Raw genomic sequence first — 20,907 nt, forward strand, 5'->3', positions numbered from 1 at the left:
TTTTTTTTTTGCATCTGTATTATTTCACAAAGTTATTTAGAAATGCAGAACAACTGAAGTCACCAAGTGAAATCATATTTACTTAGAAGAGCAAGGCAGCCTTATAAATTTCCACTTTAACATCACATATATTGCTTAATACATATGTAAACGTAGCGGCCGGACCATCGTTACACTGTCAGGAAATCTCAATAAACTTTTGAATTAGAAAAATATTCAACAACTTTAAACAGTAACTCATCTCTGGGGTTTAGTAGTGGAACAATATACTGCAGGCATGGATTATTGTGTATTACTCTATGAACTATTTTAGGTTAGACCCTTAGATGCATCTATGGCATACAGAAGATATTATTTATCGCAGACTGTAATTTGCTCAATTGCACCTAAAAGTGCAAAAGATACAGGAAGGCAATTTTGTAACTTTTTTTTATGAAAATGATTATATACTTAAAGCGGAATATAACCCTGCATTTCAACTTTGCTCTAAAACATTATTTACAGTATATTATATGCAACCAGCATTTTCTTTTTACTAGACCAGCATTGGAAGGGTTACACAGGGCTTTAAAGTTCCTGGAGATTTCTGCAGACCATCCGAAGCTGACATAGATACATTTTGTTTACATAAATGTATCTAAGTGTTGAATGTGACTCACTCTCTCTGACTGAGAAGGAGCTGGAGGACAGCCAAAGACTGTGTAACATTTCTCAATAGATACATTTAACTAAATAGAATGTAACAATCTGAACTTCTGCATATCTCTCCACAGGACTTTAAACCTCTGTGTTTAACCCTTCCAATGCTGGTCTAATAAAAAAATGCTTTTTGCATATAATATGCTGTAAATAATGTTTTAGAGCAAAGTTGAAATGCAGGGTTATATTCCGCTTTAAAGGAGAAGTAGACTTTTTTTTTTATGTTGCAGTCACTTACAGTAGATTGGAAAAAGCTGAAAGATCTGACTTTGGACTAGTCCAACTCTTCATGGGCAATCCTCAGAATTCCCTTTATTCTTTTTAAAAACACTCCCTTCTAAGGATCTATTCAAAGATGTGGGCCGGCCTTCCTACGGGTTTGCACAATATTTTGTCAGGTGGACTGAGCAACTGAAGTTTAGTAAGCTTTTGTAAATATACCTGAGATTTCACCATAAGAAGATAGGATAGTCCAAAACCTAACAGCTCTGTCTGATTTCCAGCTCCTACTGTAAATGACAGAGGCATAGAAAAAAGGTGATTTATAGTTCATTTTATTCTGGGAGAAATGAATATTTATATTTATGTAGTTTAAATGTTATGATTTTTTTGCAATAGTTGTCCTTTAATGAACCTGGTCCCACCTCCTCATATGACCGTTTTCTAACCTCTGCATTGGTGCAGAGACTGGGAGATGACAATGGATAGCTGTTTGCATTTCCTCAAAATAGATATTTGAGTTAAGATGAGGCCTACCGAAGCTAATGGAGCGATTGTATTAGTAGGCAGTCTGTCTTTTTAATTAATTAAATTTTTTGTTTATATTACTTTTGTCATTAGAGTTCAGGTAAACTCTAAACAGCCTTGGATGAGATTAGATGTGAGATGTGTGTTTTGCTGAATAGGTTATGATTTAGACTTAAAGAGAATCTGAAGTGAGATTAAAACTCGCTTTTCACCTTATATTCAACAGGGGCATGTTTGCCCCCAGCTAAAATGCCGCCATCCCGCGGCAGAACGAGGGGTCTTTACCCCCCAAATCCCATTCGTGATGTCCGGAGATCGCTTCCTGTTGAGGCAGGGCTAATGGCCGCAGCCCTGCCTCTATGCGTGTCTATCAGCGCTGATCGCCGCCTCTCCCCACCCCTCTCAGTCTTCTTTCACTGAGAGGGGCGGGGGAGAGGCGGAGATCCGCCGCTGATAGACGCGCATGGAGGCAGGGCTACAGCCAAAAGCTCTGCCTCCAGGAGCAGCAAAATCTACGACCTAGTTGGTGGTGGATTTTGCAGGGGGGATTTGGGGGGCAAAGACCCCTCATTCTGCAGCGGGATAGCGGCGTTTTAGCTGGGGCAAACATGCCCCTGTTAAATATAAGGTAAAAAGCGTTTTAATCTCGCTTCAGAGTCTCTTTAAATACTGTAAAAGATATAGGTGCATAGAGACAAATACTAAATAAATATTAATTTACAACAGACTAAAAAGATATTACATTTACTGCAGAGTTTCAAAGCTTTTAAAATATGGATTAGAGCAGAAAATATAAGAAACAAGGAAAACAAGTTTAAAGTCAACCTGTCATGTAAAAAAAATAATAGATTTTAAAGGATAAATTGCAAATAAAACAATGATTATAAAAAATAAAATCAACAAACAAACAAAGCAAAACAGCAACATTAAAAGTAATCATTCTGTCACGGGCTTTAGATATCCCATACACAGGACTACAATACACTGCATAACACCCCAGAAGGCCAGAATGAATGTTATTTTCAATATTTATGCAGAAGGATACCTTGTTTCAACAATGATTTCACGTTTTATTATTTTCAGGCATCCTGCTTCTATAAGGCATTTTTTATTCTGCTGCGCTGAACAAAAACAAAAAGCAATACACTTCATCTTCAGGCTAAGTTCTAAATATAACATTTGAAAGTTCAGCTACTGCATATGGTGCCCAGAGCTTTCTGCAATGGTGTGTGTGGGAGGGTGGGGGGTTCACATCTGTGGCACAAGATTTCTGATAAAAGGCTTCCTACCAGTTTTTTTCCCCTCTGACCCAGGTGTCAAACTCATGACCTCATGCTTCACAGTCAGGGGCAGTACCCCTGGACCGACTTCCTAACAGGTTTCTTTGAAGCTGATTTTATATTACTTGTTGATGAAGCCTATACATCAACAAAAACAAGATAGAAGCTGGAAGTCCGCAATTTTGAAATATACAGATACTCCAATATTTTGCCAGAAGAAGCACTTTGTTCTGAAAAACATGACAAATGTGTTTTTCTTTTTATGTGAACATAAAGCTGTTTTTTTGAAATTAGACCCATTGTATCTGACTACATCTGGAGATAAGTCCACCACCACTTTTCTTTTAATCTACATTTTAGTGTATTTTATTCTTTGCTGGTGGCTCTGTTTGTCCTCCCCCGGTGGGCAGGTGTTACCCCCATTTTCCTGTACTACAGAAAGTGAGTTTTTAACCTGAGTGAGGTTGGGTTTATTCTCCCCACCTGCCTATCCTGCGCTTGCCTTTGTGAGTATTATGCTATTCCAGCAATCTGAAAATTGATCATTATTGTACTACATCGTATTGGGCTCCGAGTTTGCCCCTTTTTTTTATTTACAAGACAGAATATTAAGAAAATATTTGTGCCTGGAACTGCGTGTGAAGGGTTGGGTCACTCTAGTTCTGCAGCTGGATTGTTTTCCAGAACAGGCAGCAGCAGAGCAATGGACATGTAGCATGGACCCATGCTTGTCTATGGGCCCGTTCACTTAGTCTGTTCCCCCAGATCTGGTAATGTCCGTTAAATTACTGCAATGAACATTCCTGGCCAACAAAATACTTAACGGAGACCAGATGGGTGGCCACATCCAAGGATACTGCCCTCTTCCAAGAGTGATTACCTCCAGTGGATCACCAGAGTACCTAAAGGTCATCGGATGCACTACCTCCTCCAGCTGGTCCACTGTAGGGTGAATATAAAAAAAAAAAAGACAAACACTTATATATTTCTCCTGGCGGACTCAAAGCACCAGAGCTGCAGCCACTAGGACGCACTCTATAGGCATAAGCAGTGTTAGGGAGACTTGCCTAAGGTCTCCTGCTGAATAGGTGCTGGCTTACTGAACAGGCAGAGCCGAGATTCTAACCCTGGTCTACCATGTCAGAGGTAGAGCCCTTAACCATTACACTCCACACTCTATTCCAGCCATCAATAGGCAGCAAAAGGTAATTCCACAAAGTTTCCATGGATTGGGCAATAAATAATAACTTTTGTACTTTACAATAGTCAATTTTATTATTTTTTTAAAACAACATTTTTGATTTTTTTTCAAACTCTCTATAGAGTCTCTCCCCACACTGTGATCTGCTGTAAGCTGTACGGAAAGCCAATCTGGAAATCTGATATATTGGTGTGAATGGAGCCTACAAAATTAAGTTGGCTCCTAACCGGTGCGTGGAACTTAGCTTTCATCGGGCAGCTGAGTTTAGGGGAGGTGGAAGCTCGTGGCAGAAGCAGGGCTATTAAAATTTATGTGCAGGAACAGATATAAGGCAGAAAACAGGGGATACATTTCAAAAGCTAATGTCCAGAAGAGATAAAGCTACAGGTACAGCTCAAGAAGTGTTTTTTTAGCAACATAGCATGGCAATGATGTACAGGTAGTCCCCGGTTAACGAACGAGATAGGGACTGTAGGTTCATTTTTAACCTGAATCTGTTCTTAAGTCAGGACATTGTGCCATCTCTGTCCCCTGTACCTCCTCTGTGCCCTCCTGTGCCTCCAGTGTCACCTCTGCCCTTTTTACCTGCTTATACAAGTTTAAAAGCCAATTTTTCTTTGCATTTTTTTAAATCGATTTTCTCAAAAACTACAAGTCCAATTTGAAACACTTTTTTTTACATGTTCCCATAGAAACACAGAATCCATGCCGTTTGTATTGGAGGGTCGGTCGTGAGTCAGGCGATCGTAAGTCAGGGACTACCTGTAATGATGGCATGGTACACTCCATAATTCCATGTTATTTATTAAAAAAACATATCAATTCAAGGGTGAATGAAGGTGTAGTTCAGAGCTCTGGCATGAGCTTTGTGTTAGTAATGGTTAATGTGATGTTTAGTGGATCTACTGCCAATGTCTATTTACTGCAGATTTTTACTGTTAATTAGTCTAGCTATATATTTATGACATTGTTACATAAAATATTCTGTTATATTCTATTGCTGTATTTTTGCATAAAAGAACTTTCGTACCAATCACTTCCAGTGTAGCAGTCACTAGAAATGATGACATGTATTCTTATTGTCAAGTGCCTTCTATGTGTATTAGTTTACAGGATGTACAGTTATATTTATTTGAAGTCAGAACTGCATTTTTAGAATAGTTTAGGAAGATTCCATCTTATATTGAACCTTCTGTTTCAGTGTTTTTGAACAATGGGGCAGATTTATTAAAAAAAAACATTTCAAGGAGAATTAGAGCCATTTTGGTGAGAAACAGGTGTGAAAGTGGGGCAGTAGCTCGGGACATCCAATCGGAATCCTTGATTTGAATGTCTGCTCCATTTTTGCACCAGTTCCGCTCAAGTGTACTGAATGTTTTAAAGTATTTTGGAAGGCTGGCATGAAGATCTACTTCCTGGATCACTTAGTTCCCTCCTTAAATGCCAGTTAAACCAAGCCTACTATTCAGCCAATAAAATAATATTCCGCAGTTAAAGAAGTCATCACATGTTTACAGTTCTTCAGAAAAAGTCATACTTGAAGCAACTATGACTATGCTACAAGCTCAAAAGGTGTACCATTCAGTTCTCCAGCACTTCAGATCTGTAAACTATTCCGATACATTCCATATTCATGCCCGATACATTCCACTGTCCATCTGGCTGAACTGCCATCTCCAGCCTTCCATAATGTTCTAACACCAATCTGATTATTTATCCCATCACGTACTTTCTAAAAAAAATACCCTGTAACCCTAAGGCATATTTTCATAACTGTTCCTAGATATAGGACGGTTTCAATTCTGTATCTTAAAGTGCTGTTCTTCTCAAAATGCATTTTGTCTTTCAAGAGGCAGACTTCAGTTGTCTTCTGAGTATGCAAACCTCTCTGAGGTTCTCCTAGGGACATCTCCCTCAACATAACTGCGACAGGCCAAGCCCAACTTTTCTGCTAAACTTTTTGATCCACCTGCTAAGTTTCTCCATAAATTTTAATGGAGAATGCTGAAGGACAAGCCATGACACATGCATGTATCCCATATGTTCTCCTCATGTGAACGTTAAGAGCGACCTTGGCCTTCCGCAGCCATGTTGAGTTTGAGGTTGGAGTCCTCAGAGCTGTGAAGAGACAGTGAGTAATCAAACTATGCCCCATTCTACTCAGAGTTCATTTAGGTAATGTTCTATTTCCTTCTAAAATGGACATCTATTCTTTTGATGACAGTTTCACTTTAGAGCTATAAAAACACAGTAAATTCCAAACTTCCTAAAATGATAAACACTGCATTGCAAATCTCGTAAGTTATTTTTTTTATCCTGGCTGATCCTGTAATGCTTGTTTTCTGTGGTTCATGTTTGTTGTTGTTTTGTTTTTTTATCCATAATACATTTTTCGTTATTTACCAAAAAATGCAGCCTTCCTGACAGAGAAATAGGAGAGTTTTCACTCTGATTTAAGGCATGTTTACTTCAGCGTAAGAGCATGTGAGGTGTACATTGAGTTCAGCTCCCCACAGCACGCTCTCAAATTTTTTTTAGGTTTAATTGCACCATGTATTTGAAGCGTATCTTCCTGATCCTTGCCGTGGTTCACACATTTACAGGTCCATTTTTTATATGTAGCTCTTGAGGCTTGACTGCGCTCATCATTTGCTTTCTAGGGCCGATGATTGTGACTCCGACCGTCTTCATATCACTAGATCAAGCAAAAGAAATAAAAAGCAATGTTAACAGATTGATCACTGTCCATATCTGGCAAATACTGTTAACCTTCAAATAGATTTTTAGGCAAACTGTAGAAGGTAGCGGGTTGGCACTACTACAGAGGCAGAAAACAAGCTGTACAGAAGGTGAGTCATTCAGCTGTCCCTTTAAATCAGTTGTAAGTGTGCTCTGGTATATTAGTACATAGCAAGTCCATACATGAAGAGCAGAACTAACCGGCACTGCTACAATACTGATTTATTCGGTGTCAAACAATTCTCAATCTTTATATACATATAAAACACAATCAAGTGCTGAGGCAGCCTGCGTAGAAGCGCAGACCTGCACGAAACGGCCGTCAGGCTTGGCACCCAGGACCCACCACATCTTACCTACAGCTTACACCCTCAACGGTATGTCATATCAGCACAGCAATTGATTGTGTTTTATACGTATATGAAGATTGAGAATTGTTTGACACCGAATAAATGTTTTTTAGCCCATTCTTTTATTAAGTTAGTGTAATGAAAATACCTTTATTTCCAGGTGTCACTTGGTGGACATACAAAGCCTGAATTACTAAAGAGGAACTGTAACTACCAGGGCTGTGGAGTCGGTACAAAAATTTTCCGACTCCAACTCCGAGTCCTCAGTTTATGAAACCACAACTCTGACTCCAACTCCGGGTACCCAAAATGGCTCCGACTCCTCGACTCTGACTCCTTAGTCTAATACTTAACAGGGCTGTGGATTTTGTACAAAAATCATACGACTCCGACTCCTGACTCTGACTCTTCAGTTTATGAAATCAACGACTCCAACTCCAACTCCAACTCCCCAAAATAGCCCCGACTCCGACTCCTCGACTCTGACTCCAACTCCGACTCCACAGCCCTGGTAACTACGAATTGAACTTCATTCCAATCAGTAGCTAATACCCCCTTTCCCACGAGAAATCTTTTCCTTTTCTAACAGAGAGCATCAGGGGGGGTCTGTGTGGCCGATATTGTTGTGAAACCCCTCCCACAGTGTGATGTCATGACTCATTAACCATGGTCCTAAAAGTATGTTGTCTGTGAACCTCGTTGCATTATGGGAAATAACGGCTTACACTGTTAACACACACACTTACTATTAACTGCAACCCAATATATTGGAAAACACACCCGCCACATTGTAAATGTCGCATAGGTGATGCATTGCAAAGCACAACTGTGAACGGGGCCTAAGTCTTCCCAGGGGCAGAGATCTTCAGAAAACATTGGCGACCATAAACAAGTTGACTTATTTAGGAGATTTGATTACTTTGCTCAAATTTCACAGTAATCTATTCCCTATACCTCCCCACCATTACCTAATCTGACATCCCAATTTTCTCCACCTGGCAAACCTATAATCGGTTTCATATGGTTTAGTGACTGGTAGTGTTACCAGAAGGGGCTGTAAATTTTCATTGAGTAGACGAGACTCCATGAACAAGAAGAGTTGACATTCGAACACTGGTCTCCTGTGTTTGAGGCGGAGCCCTTAACCAGTACACTATCCAGCAAAGGATCAACAGCCACATTACTTGTGCTAAGAGGAACTTAAAGGATACCTGAAGTGCCATGTGACATGATGAGATAGACATGAGTATGTACAGTGCCTAGCACACAAATAACTAGGCTGTGTTCCTTTTTTTCTTTCTCTGCCTGAAAGAGTTAAATATCAGGTATGTAAGTGGCTGACTCAGTCCTGACTCAGACAGGAAGTGACTACAGTGTGACCCTCACTGATAAGAAATTCCAACTATAAAACACTTTCCTAGCAGAAAATGGCTTCTGAGAGCAAGAAAGAGATAAAAAGGAGAATTTCTTATCAGTGAAGGTCACACTGTAGTCACTTCCTGTCTGAGTCAGGACTGAATCAGCCACTTACATACCTGATATTTAACTATTTCAGGCAGAGAAAGAAAAAAGGAACACATCATAGTTATTTGTGTGCTAGGCACTGTACATACTCATGTCTATCTCATTATGTCATATGTCACTTCGGGTATCCTTTAAATGAAAAGGGGGAAAAATAAATCAATATAGTTGCAAAGTGAGAGGTTAAAAAATAGAAGAGATATCAAGAAATGATTGATATTCACCATCATTTGTTCATATTGTTTGATCTTCAATCAGTCTGCACTTAATCATCTTTAGTACTGTCAGAAATGAAAAAACTATAAAAAACAATCTGCCATTATCTATCACCACACCCCCTAACAATGTGATAGGCTAAAAGGCTGTGTTTTTTTTTTATAGATATACAGATGCACAGAGGGAGATACTGGTTGCATGGCAGTTGGAAAAAGCCATTATTTCCCAAAATGCAACAAGGCTCACCAACAGGAAACTGTCAGGACCATAGTCATGACATCACACTGTGGGAGGGGTTTTACCACAATATCAGCTATACAGACATCCCTGGTAATCTATTCGAGTAAAGGTAAAAAATTATCATGGGAAAGGGGGTATCGGTTACTGAATGGGATGAAGCTTAATGGTTACAGTTCCTCGTTAAAGAGGGACTTTAAGCACCCCGGCGTTCTATTTATTGTGGCCATGGGTGGCTTTAAAAAAAAAAAAAAAACACTAGGCTAGCTACACTTTCCCCCCAAGTCCCCCGGCACTGTCCCCCCCCCTACACGATCGCTGCCGGTGATATTTACCTGGCCGCGATCCCCGAGACTTCCGCCATAGCTTCAGGCGTTGCTATGGCGACGATCGGGCATGACGTCTGACGTCATCGACGTTATGCGCAGTTCGATCGCCGCCATAGCGACCCCTGGAGGCTATGGAGAGGTTGCGCTGGTGTGGGTATGTATAAAACAGCGGTGATCGGGGGATTAGATCGGGGGATTAGAGCGGGCCAGCAGCGATCGGAGGGGTGATGTAGCTAGCTAAGTGCTAGCTACACCCCCTCCGAAAATTTGGTAAAAAAAAGACCCACCAGGGCCTGAGAAATCCACCGCGGCAGTAATGGACGAGCTGAGCTCGTCATTACCGCCAAGGTGGTTAATCCAGGATTGAACTTTTTTTCTTGTCTGCCAGTAGTAAAGATGATGACATGTAGGCTCATTGTGGTTCAAACAACATGAACACATTGCATGGGGAATATCAATCATTTCTTGATCTATCCTCTATTTTTAAATTTCTCACTTTGCAATGTCCTGATATATTGTATATAATTTTTTCCCATACTACTATCTTTCGGTAACGTTCCTCTTTATGTACATCCAAATGTACCGTAGAAACAGGACAAACAGCCCGCGACTGACCTCCAGTGAGCATGTAATAGAAAAAAAAAGGCATACCCACAGCTTAGCAACTCCCACCACAAAAAGATGAGGAAATCACTGAAGTGAAGCGCAGAGAAATTCTCCAGAGCTAATGAAAAAATGACATTCTGCTGGACTACTAATGAGCATAATTACCTGATGAGTTTTTAAGTAAATTACTATGTAAAAAGTCTTCCTGTCTAAATGAGCATCCCATTAAATAGTCATCTCTCTAAACATGCCCGGCATTGATGAGGGATTGCCAAGGCTTTCCTGAGATGACATCCTCTTCTCAGTGAGCTAGAATGGATGAATTGTTCCTTGGACTGGCATAATGTTTAGGAAAGCTGTGTTCATGTATTGTACTTTCAGGAGTTAAACACGTCTTTTGTGATTTGTAGGCTTTATAGGAACACAAAGGAGCTTTGTTATGCTTTCCATTTAGTTTTTTTTTTCTGTAATAGCGGGACTGAATGGTCCCAGCATGCACTGCAGTCAGTGCCACAGCTAGTCTGGTATTTCCTAAAAGGAAAATAAATATGGCAGCCACCATATCCCACTCGCTTCATGTGTCCTTTAAGCACATACATCAAATCAGGGCACCAGGAAAAAGGTGCACTGGGTATAGCCAAAATTTTAAGATATTGTCTATAACAATATTTGTATTGTTTCTTCATCTTTATCTAAGATAGCATAATAAATATGTGGCATACGGCAAAACGAAATCGCAAAATAGTGTCTATAACAATGAAAGTGAAAATATATTTACAGTTGTAAGAAGCATAGTAAAACATTGGTAAACATTACTGATATTTTACTACAACTAAACCTAACCCTACTTTCACACAGAACCTCTACCGATGCCTAACCTGAAGACCCCTCCCTGGTTGTGCCTAACCCTAAGACCCCTCCCTGGTGGTGCCTAACCCTAAGACCACCCCGGTGGTGCCTAACCCTAAGTGACTGACCCTAAGACCGTCTGATGGTGCCTAACCCTAAGACTCCTCTGGTGATGCCTAACCCTAAGACCCCCCTGTGGTGCCTAATCCTAGGACCCCATGGTGGTGCCTAACCCTAAAACCCCCCTTCCTGACAGATTACCCTAAACCCCATTTCTCTGCTGCCAATAACATTAATACAAAAATAGATACATTTCTAAGATAATAAAGTTCAAAACGATATTTTAACATGAATATAAATAGCGATACATTTCTATCTATCTATCTTTATCGAAACACTAATTCTCAAGATGAAAAATTCCAGTTGGACGGGCCTGGTGCTCGCTATTTATCAGGCGCCTACATTTCGTCTCTAGCTGATATTTTGCATTAGCTCCTCTGGGATGTCCAAATAGTCCATTAGCCCCAGGTGCCCAAATTTCCTGATTCCCCTTTAAACATAAGAAACCCCTTAAACGAGCTTGTTCCTTCTGCAATAACGTATATTGTTCTCAAGGGGTAGAGAATTTCTGTGCCATGTTCCCACAAACCACACTCTCAGAAGCGCTGACATTTATTCCAATATTTCTCTGTATCATAGTTTAAACTTGTCACTTGATCCTTTGTCTAATTATCCGTCTTTGCAGCTGACACCGAAGCAAGTATTTTGCTTCATATTTCTGCTAACACTCCCCCTGTCAGCTCTCTCAGACATCTTAAAACCCTTCCCTGAGGCCTCCTGGAACTGGAAGGCTGCTGGCTAATCCCGGGCAGAGATTCTGCTCATTATATATTGATAATAACCTCTCCTAACCCTGATTAGTCATCATGCAAAGCTCATTCACATAGTTTGGGTGAATGGTAAGACACTCAGAAGTCTGGAGCACGATGGTTAATGCTCAGGGTTGTCTGACGTGCTAACATGGTTTATTAAAGAAAGCCTTGGCTGCCTTTATTTTCCAGGGCTGAAAAGTCAAAATAATCTTTTTGCTATTTTTTCTTTTTAAGACATTTGGTAATGTTTAGAGCTATATGTAAAAAGCTTCTGAAGTTTATTACAATAGGAAATATCTAAATACAAGTTTTAAAGTGTATGTACAGTGCCAAGCAAACAGCAAACTAGGCTTTGTTCCTTTTCTTCTTTTTCTGCCTGAAAGAGTTAAACATCAGGTATGTAAATTGCATTTTGTCTCCAGTCGAGACCTAGACAGGACTATAGCGTAATTCCTGACTGATAAGGAATCGCAGCCATAAAACTCTTTCCTGGCAGAGAACATCTTCTAAGAGTAGAGATAAAAAAGGTCAGTCAGTATATATATTATCAGCTCGGGTATGAAATCACATACTTGCCAAAGAAGAATTAAGTCTCTGGATGCTATTGAGGCTTTCAATTGTGTCCTCTGGTCCCGTCACGAGTGTGGACCCTCCAAAGAGCCACACTCCTCTTCAAGCACAAGCATTGTCGTACTACACCTGCGTGCATATGGCTCCACCTACACAGTAAGTAGGAGTGGCTCGTGCATGAATGGCTCTATGCTACTGTGCAGGCATGGTTGTGCTTGCACGGCTGCAACTTAGCCTTACTCGTTACTATAGAAGAGTGTGGCCCCAATGTTAGGAGGGTCCTGGGCATGAGATAGCTAATTTGGATGATTTGGTCGCTGCTATAGGCCGTAATGCGAATTTCAGCTATAGCGGTGGTCATTGACTAATTTGGGTGACGGCAATAGCCAGAGCTCAAATGAGCAAAAAATTAGGCAATTCAACTGCTGGCAATAGCCAGAGCCTGAATTAAGTGTCCTTCAGCCTGTGCCCAAATTTGCCCATGCCATTTTTGAATGTACACCCTGGGCAGTGGCAGAGGACTGGTGGACAGTGTAGGAAGCCTCTGGAGGATCTGTAGGCCTTGCCTCTGTTTTTACCCATTTCTGGAATCCAGGTTAATAGACAGCTATTTCTTTATATGCTAAGAAGAATGCATAAAGCTTATATAAACCATTCAACTGTGATTGCTTGCACTGTGCATGGATACATACAGTAAACTGGTGAATGAAAACAGAAAACACAAATGTTAAAGCAAAAACTTACTCTAATGAAATTTTTGCGATAGTTTCACAAGAGCTGTAACTGACTCCAGTAAGAATATCCGTGCACTGTCCGGTTTGCATACTGTCGAGCCAGTCTCCTGAGGGCCGGTACGTTGGGTAGTCAACGTTGGTTTGATCTAATAGTAAATTTGATGGCCTGTAAAAAAGAAAGATGATGAGTCCCAGAGCTGCAAAAAGAGAAATATCATGTCTGTCATACATGTGTTTTGTGCATGTATTTATAGGATGTTTCCCCAATGAGTGGGTGATGATGTTACCATTGTGAAAGAAGCCATAGACTGGACAAAGGGCAAACAGACTAATTGCCAATCTGAAGGTGGCCATACACTGGTCTACATGGCCAAAAGATGATGAATTGGGCAAAACTCCTCTTCCCATTCCAGCCATTCTCTTAGACATAGTCGCCCTAGTTCCACAACACAATCTGCCTACTTCAACCACATAGTTACCACACAATTAAATTCTATAAACCAGGAGTCAACCAGCAGCACTCAGATCCCCAAAGGGTGCAAACTCACTTGCGAAGAATAAAGGTAGCTGGGTCTCCACCACCTGGATTTGAAATTTTACCTTAACACCACAAAATGTGGAAGTCTCCTTCTCTCCCTCTCCGAAGAACCCAGAGACCTATGGCACCGGTACCAGAGACCTATGGTGCCGGAGTGAGTGTGAAGGAGTGATTGACACCAGTGATGCATGTGTGGGAGCGCTCCACAAACTAGGTCCTTGTTTTTAGTGGTGTTAAACTTGTCTTTAAGAGTGCTGAATAAAGTTGTCCTTTTGGTATTGGTACCCAGGAGCGGTGTTACAATAATTCTTTGACATCAGTCACCCTAGGTCAATCCCTCTCTGATCATTATATGATCAGAGAACTACCTGCTTAGATTCCTCTACACGATATATTATCAATTTCAGCATGATATCTTTTGAATAGCTGTGTGTGCCTGTCAGATCTCCCAGCCCCACCTTCCCCAGGCTGTGTGGTGCAGCCAAAGTTTAATCTCACCTGTCCACCATGCAGTCCTGGTCTCTTCTCTCCCCGTCGGCTTGCTCCTTCCTGTTTATTCATTCCCAAGTCCCAGGGGCGCATGTGTGACATAATACTGTAGAGGACAGACACTAGGGGCGCTGTGGCACATACCTTACATGACAACTAGAGGCCTCTAGTATTTGGTCTTTAGCGTTTGGGACATTACATATACACCCGGTACGTGGGTGGGTCCCGGATGAGAGGAAGAAGCCGTTGGAGGGGAGAGATGAGACCAAAACTGTGCCGTGGATAGGCGAGAGTTGCTTGGTTGGTCATCGAGTTGAATGCTGCTAGTGACGCACTCCAAACCTGTCACCCATTGACCAAAATGTTCTAATTTGTGCCGTGATAACTCAAATATCACACCTTATCAAAGATATCACACCTTATCAAAGTTAACATGCCTGTGGCACATACCTTACATGACAACTAAAGGCCTCTAGTATTTGGTCTTTAGCATTTGGGACATTACATAGACACCCGGTACGTGGGTGGGTCCCGGATGAGAGGAAGAAGCCATTGGAGGGGAGAGATGAGACCAAAACTGTGCCGTGGATAAGCGAGAGTTGCTTGGTTGGTCATCGAGTTGAATGCTGCTAGTGACGCGCTCCAAACCTGTCACCCATTGACAAAATGTTCTAATTTGTGGCGTGATAACTCAAATATCACACCTTATCAAAGATATCACACCTTATCAAAGCTAACATGCCTTATCAGAGTAGCACAGCGAGCGCTACGAATCCTCAGGGGCTCAGGGCAGGACGAGCGCTCAATATGCTACTCTGATGAGGCATTATCCCGGTTTAGTGAATCAGAAGGAACCCCATTGGTCTGCTAAGGACCAATGGGGCTCCTTGGAGCCCAAATACAAAGATGCTTAGAGAGCTCTGAGCTATATAGCTCAGAGCTCTGTCGGGTCCGTGCAGGACGCTAAGTTCCGCCGGCTCCCGCTGCCATCCCCGCCTCTCCCACATTTCACCCACATGTCACCCACATGTGGGTGACAGATGTGGGCGAGGTGGACAGCGGGAGCCGGCGGGGACTTAGCGTCCTGCACGGACGCGTAAATGTATGCGGCGGCTGAGCGGCGAGTGACGTCGGGTGCGGCGTAGTTACAATGTAACAAAGTTGTTACATTGTAATAACTTTGTTACATTGTAACTGATTAGCCAATTTCCGAGGATATTGTGAGGGATCATTTATTTAAAGGGACAGGTAAGTATTAATGGTTAATTAAGAATATTAAAGGACTTTTTTCGTGGTTATGTTTTTTGTTCAATTAAAATACTTTTTCTAAGTGTTTGTGTGTTTATTTACTTTTAACTTATAAAGGAAATGGGTAAGGGGTACAAGTACCTCTATACTTATTTCTCCTGGGAGGGGGGGGTGGGCATCTGGGGGACAAGGGCTCGGAGGGGGAGGGGAAGGCTTGGCTGCCCCTCCCCTTCCGAGACCCCCCAATCCATGGACCATGCGGGCTGGTATAGTCAGGGTGCGGAGCCCCACGCGGCCGGTGCTCCGCATTCTGGCTATTCCAGCCTGCATGGGGGACAAGGGGTTAAAGAGGTCTGGGAGGGGGGACCCCACGTCGTTTTTTTTTTATATTTCCCACACTCAGAACGAAGTAAGTAAAATTCTTCCCACTTGGGGGAATCCATGAAAATAATACACTATTGTTACCTGTGCAAAAAAACCTGACATTTTCCGCATTTAAAGACATTTTCCCCCTTGAAACTTAAAAATCGATTTTCTCAAAAACTATAAGGTCTTTTTGAAAAAAAATGTTTTCCTCTTATTCCTTCTGATCTCCTTAATATACTCTCCAAATGTGAGGCTCTTAGCATTTAAGGGGGCTTTGCTATTAACCCTTAAAGTCGGCGGCTACCTAACATTGATCCATGCGTCAACGTTTCCGCTTGGGAGCATGGCCATACGTATTAATTTCGTAATACCCACTGTAATGCGAAAATTACACGAAAATTACGCTTACGCGAAATTTCGTGAAATCCTTCTTCATTACGATTATGTACTTACGGCCATAATCGTAATTACACTAATTACGCGAAATTTCGCGAAATCGTAATTATGTCATTACGCTCATCTCTAGAGCTGTCCTGATCTGTTGAGGTAAGGAGTTCCAAAATGTAGGGGCAGCATGACAGAAGGCTCTAGGACCAAAAGTTTCCAAGTGGACTCTGGGTATGACTAGATATTATTAGAACTTGTGGATCTGAGATTGCGGGGATTGCTACGCAGCTGCAACATTTCTTTCATGTATCCAGGGCCCAGATTATCTAGTTATATATATATATATATATATATATATATATATATATATATATATATCCTCTATAATAAAACCCACTGCGTACTGCTGTTTCTGTGTATCTGGGTTCGTGCTTTTTGCTACCGGACCGGGACAGCAGTTGGGACTGTAGGATGGGGCCAGTGGGGCATTTGGGCGTGTGCACGTGCACGCATGCATGCGCACAGTTAAAAAAAACAGACCTAGAGCCCGTTTTTAAATGGACTTGGGTCTACTTGCCTACTATATATATATTAGGACCAACATATTTAAAAATAATTACAAACATTCTTAAATGATTACATGTGAGTTTTAGCACTAATCCTGAATGGGCTTCCTGTTATAAAGTTTCCAGATTAAAATATTCCACTGATACCAAATCCAACCCTGATGGTAACTAAATGGAAGCTCTCTGGGCATGAGTTAAATACATGTATTTTGTAGATTATACCAAAATCTGGAAAATTACACCATTTTTATGCTCCCCAAGATATCAAGATATTATGAATTTTTATTTTATTTTATTAAGAACGGGCTAACCCATTTTAAAGACTTTTCCTTCTTCTCTGGTAAAGCTAAATATATTTTATGTGCTGGTAATACAACACCAAGTAGCTACTGCTGTTAGCTAAAATAAGCGTATCACCTTTGGACTCATATATTTTCTAGGAGAACGTCTATGATTCCCGGGACGTTTCTGAAGTATTTATGAAGTGTTGCTGTAGGAAAGAATGTGAGGTTTTACCTCAATTTTTTTTATATTTTTGTGTTATCCAGTGTTACTGGTCTTTGATTAGCTTTATCTGAGGCACACGTCCTTTAAAAATTGAGGAATTTGTACTACTCCACTGAGAAAGAGCAGATTCCAAAGATTAGGGATTTAACTAGTCAAAGCTAAGCCTTTCTGCCCATGACTTGGATCAAAGCAGCACTGAAAAAGAAAGTAGCCTTAATTTAAATGACCGTAACCTCCTAGAAACCAGCGATGTGAAGTATTGTTTTAGTCTTTCCAATGTCCCTCGGAGGAATAAGAGTCAAAATTGGTTACTTTCCTCCTCAGATAGGACATCTGGACAGTTTATCAATGAAGAGGAATGTGCCTGTAAGTAGGAAGAGTCTCTGATGTTTCCACATATGCACCAAGGGAATGTTGGTCTTTAAGATCCTCCACAGCATTTTCTTGGACCGAGCTGCCCAGTCAGAGGTCTGAACTTGAAATTTATGGTCCGGGTGATGTTCACCATGAGCTCACTCTTAACTAAACAAATTAGATGGGTCTCCATCCAGGCAGCTGTAAAGAAGCCCTGCTGAGCTCCACCTGATCCTTTACAGCTTTTCATAAATCAGTACCCACCAGGCCACAGACTGCAACCATTAAAAAGACATCATGGAGATGACATATCAACATTGGGAGAGAATGCAAAACTTCCTCATTCCCCCTTTTCCCTCTCTTGTGAAGGAATATATCATTTGCGTGTGGTACACAGAGCTGAAACGAACAGAATGTATCGGTCAGGGTGACATGTTAGGAGCCAGGTAGGAGGTTTGTGAATTAAGAGGTGAGCAGGATGTCTGACAAATGGATGCAGAGAACATGTAAAGGAAGACACATACGTACATTTTACTTCATAAATTGCAATAGCAATAGCCCTGGTTAATAATGTAAATGTATTACTGTCTTCCTCAAGGGTAGGAGGGAGGTATGAGAAGATTTGCGGGTGTTTGCAGAAGAGGCAACTTGATGCCCCTGCAGAACCTACTACTACACTTGGACTCCCCCCTCCATATTTTTCTGATTACAAAGTGCTAATTTCACTTGTAATAAAAGGGTGGTAATTACTGTTGGCTTCTAACAGTGGGGTTAATTCAGAAAACGTATCCTATGAATGATTTGTCCTTATTGCAGTATTTGTCTCTACTTGGCCCCTTTCAACTAACGATCCTTCTGCGGTTTCGTCACTGGAGATATTTTCATATTTTTTTAGTTTTTTTTTTTGTTTGTTAAAGCACACCTGAACCCCCGCCCCCACAAAACACAAGAATTAACCACACATGGAGCATGTGCAGTTTAGAAGAAATTGTGACCCCCAAATGCGTAGAACGTTCTCGGCCATGGCTGTCATGCAGAGCTACTCGGGAGTGTGATCAAGGAGCAGTGCGTAGGGGACAGAGCATGCACCATAGTTGCAACCCAGCCAGATCAGAGCTTTTAAAGAGAGGCCACAGCAGCACTGACAGAGGGGAGGAGAAAGATACTGAGGGGCCACTTAGATTATGGGGGGGGGGGGGTGGAAGAAGGCCCAGGTATGGTTAACTCTTGTTGTTTTGTTTTAATTCAGGTGTGCTTTAAGAGCTGAAAAGTTATGCTGTAGATCAGATGAAAAATCTCTTGGAAGAAAAGGGGACCTTATTTGTTTTATCTCTCAAATTTTCAATTCTTACCTGATTATCTTTTGATATAGCTCCCCTTATCTAGCTTATCTCATGATTTAAGCCTCTTTATCTGTTTTTCTCTTTAAATATCTCTTCTTATCTGTTTATTTTATTAATCCCCTTGCCTTTCAGGTGAAAGAAAGTTGAGGTGAATAAATGTAAGATAATGAATGAGAACATGTTTTGAATCAGCCCCAATGCCTTTTGTTTTTGTAAAAATATTTTGTTTCTCTTACCACAACTCCCCTGAAAAAAATCGTGTGGTTATCTTTAAATAGACAAGACAAAGAACAGTTATGTTGCATCTTTCTCCTGGTGGATTCAAAGTGCCAGTGCCTCAGCCACTAGGGGGTGCTCAGTAGGCAGTAGCAGTGTTAAGGAGTCTTGCCCAAGACCGCCTTACTGAATAGGTGCTGGATTACGGAACAGAAAGAGTTCCTCCCTGCCGGGTATGTGCTGCACCAACACCACACCACTCTCCTGCTCTGAGCAGATAAGCAATGGGATTACCAGCCATGTGTGAAGTCCTGCTTCCTCTCTGACAACAGCAGCACCTCATGTGACCTGACAGCAAATAACAGGTCACACGAGGCACCACTGTAGACATGGATACAGGACACTGGACTGGTGATGGAGATCCCATCACTGGAAAGTTGAGAGCAGGTGAGTGAGGCGCCTCGCATCTAGGGAGAAGGAGACGGGAATTGCAAGGACGGGGACAGTTTGGGAGGGGAGCCACCTCTTGCCTCCCTCTAATTGTTGCTGACCTCAAGCACATGATTCACATTGCTTCCTGGAAGAATCCACCCCCCCCCCACACACACACACACACATACTTCCGGGCTTACTGAACAGGAAGACCTGAGATTCAAACCCTGGTCTCCTGTGTCAGAGGCAGAGCCCTCAACCTGTGTCAGAAGCAGAACCCTTAAAAGTACACTATCCAGCAGCCACTAGTGCCTAAACTGCCCCTGTCCCCATTGCAGATGCTAGGGCTGCTTTGACTCCAGCTGTACCTCTACATTAGGTATTACAAGGACACTGAGAGATTTTGATGGTGCTACTCAAATAAGTCGAACTGGATTAACACTACCGAAACAATGTTACCCATCCAGTCCCATTCACCGTTTCGCACTGTCAGCAGATGAATGTATACAGCAGGAAACTATGCGTTCCAGCCTGGGAAATTGATGGACTTTCTGCGGCAATAAGCTTATAACTACTCTTTTGTGGCCTAGCGAGTGCCAACACTGGCAATCTACTCACGTAATTGGCCTACTAATGGTAATAGCCTTATGGGTATTTAACGACTTCCCACAAAAATAATTTCTTTTTCAGTCTGTACAGATAGTTAAATCAGATTTGGCATGTTCAGGGTCCTTTTTTTTCTCTATTTGGGGGAAGCAGGAATTTGCCGCACAAAATTGGGCAGTTTGAAGCCGTTCTCCTCACTCATCGCCGTTCCCCACATCTAATTTTGTTATAAGGTACAAATTTTCCACTGGTTGGGCTTTGTGTGTTTATTTTTGCTTGCAGCCGGGGGAGCGTGAAGCAATTTGAGGCAAAATTATCTAAGTTGAAGAAATACCTTCGTCCTTTCTGACAAAGATGGTTAAAGGCGCTGAGTGAGCCTGGATTCAGATGGCATTGTGTAATGCCTATTAACATGGCTAGGCAAACAGCGAAGGGACGCAATCCAAGATACTAGTTTCAATAATGTAAACACCCTGTCCATCCTACGTAGCAAATTAACTGTATTTATGAAAGCACTGGGAATTCAGTTGGGAATAGAGCTAGGGGTGACGTGAATCATTGATATATTTGCCTGGCACGGCAATGCTGTGACTCTATAATCTACAATAGCCCTATTAGGAATACACACAAGACGATTTACGGAATTGGCTTCTCGAAACGCCAAACAACATCAATCACCGGCGGTTCGCAAGTCCCTTTCCTAGCAGGTGGTAATTTGCAGCCATCCTACAAGCTTCCCTCCATCTGTTGACTAAACAGTGACCATTAGTGCAGAAAGTGGTGCGGTGGCAGCAATACGCGAGATCCAGTCTGAAACATTAAACATTATCCATCAATTTCTAAAGTTTGGAAGATATCCTGATGTGCTTAACACGTAAATTATGGTGAGGGATTTGGAACAGTTG

At 41.7% G+C, this 20,907-nt stretch overlaps 1 protein-coding gene across 3 annotated transcripts in view; it reads right to left on the reverse strand.

Moving 5' to 3' along the window:
* Positions 1-2,373: 2,373 nt before the first annotated feature.
* The window catches only part of EPHA3 (EPH receptor A3), a 501,294-nt gene continuing 482,760 nt past the window's right edge, over positions 2,374-20,907 (reverse strand). For all 3 annotated transcript variants that reach the window (XM_068270665.1, XM_068270664.1, XM_068270666.1), the window contains 2 exons: positions 12,961-13,116; positions 2,374-6,622 (listed from right to left, as the gene is read on the reverse strand). In XM_068270665.1, coding sequence (XP_068126766.1) covers positions 6,517-6,622; positions 12,961-13,116 — 262 coding nt within the window. In that variant the 3' untranslated portion in view covers positions 2,374-6,516. The remainder of the gene's footprint in view (positions 6,623-12,960; positions 13,117-20,907) is intronic.

Source organism: Hyperolius riggenbachi, chromosome 2 (assembly GCF_040937935.1).
Source record: "Hyperolius riggenbachi isolate aHypRig1 chromosome 2, aHypRig1.pri, whole genome shotgun sequence".
NCBI classification, from domain to species: Eukaryota; Metazoa; Chordata; class Amphibia; order Anura; family Hyperoliidae; genus Hyperolius; species Hyperolius riggenbachi.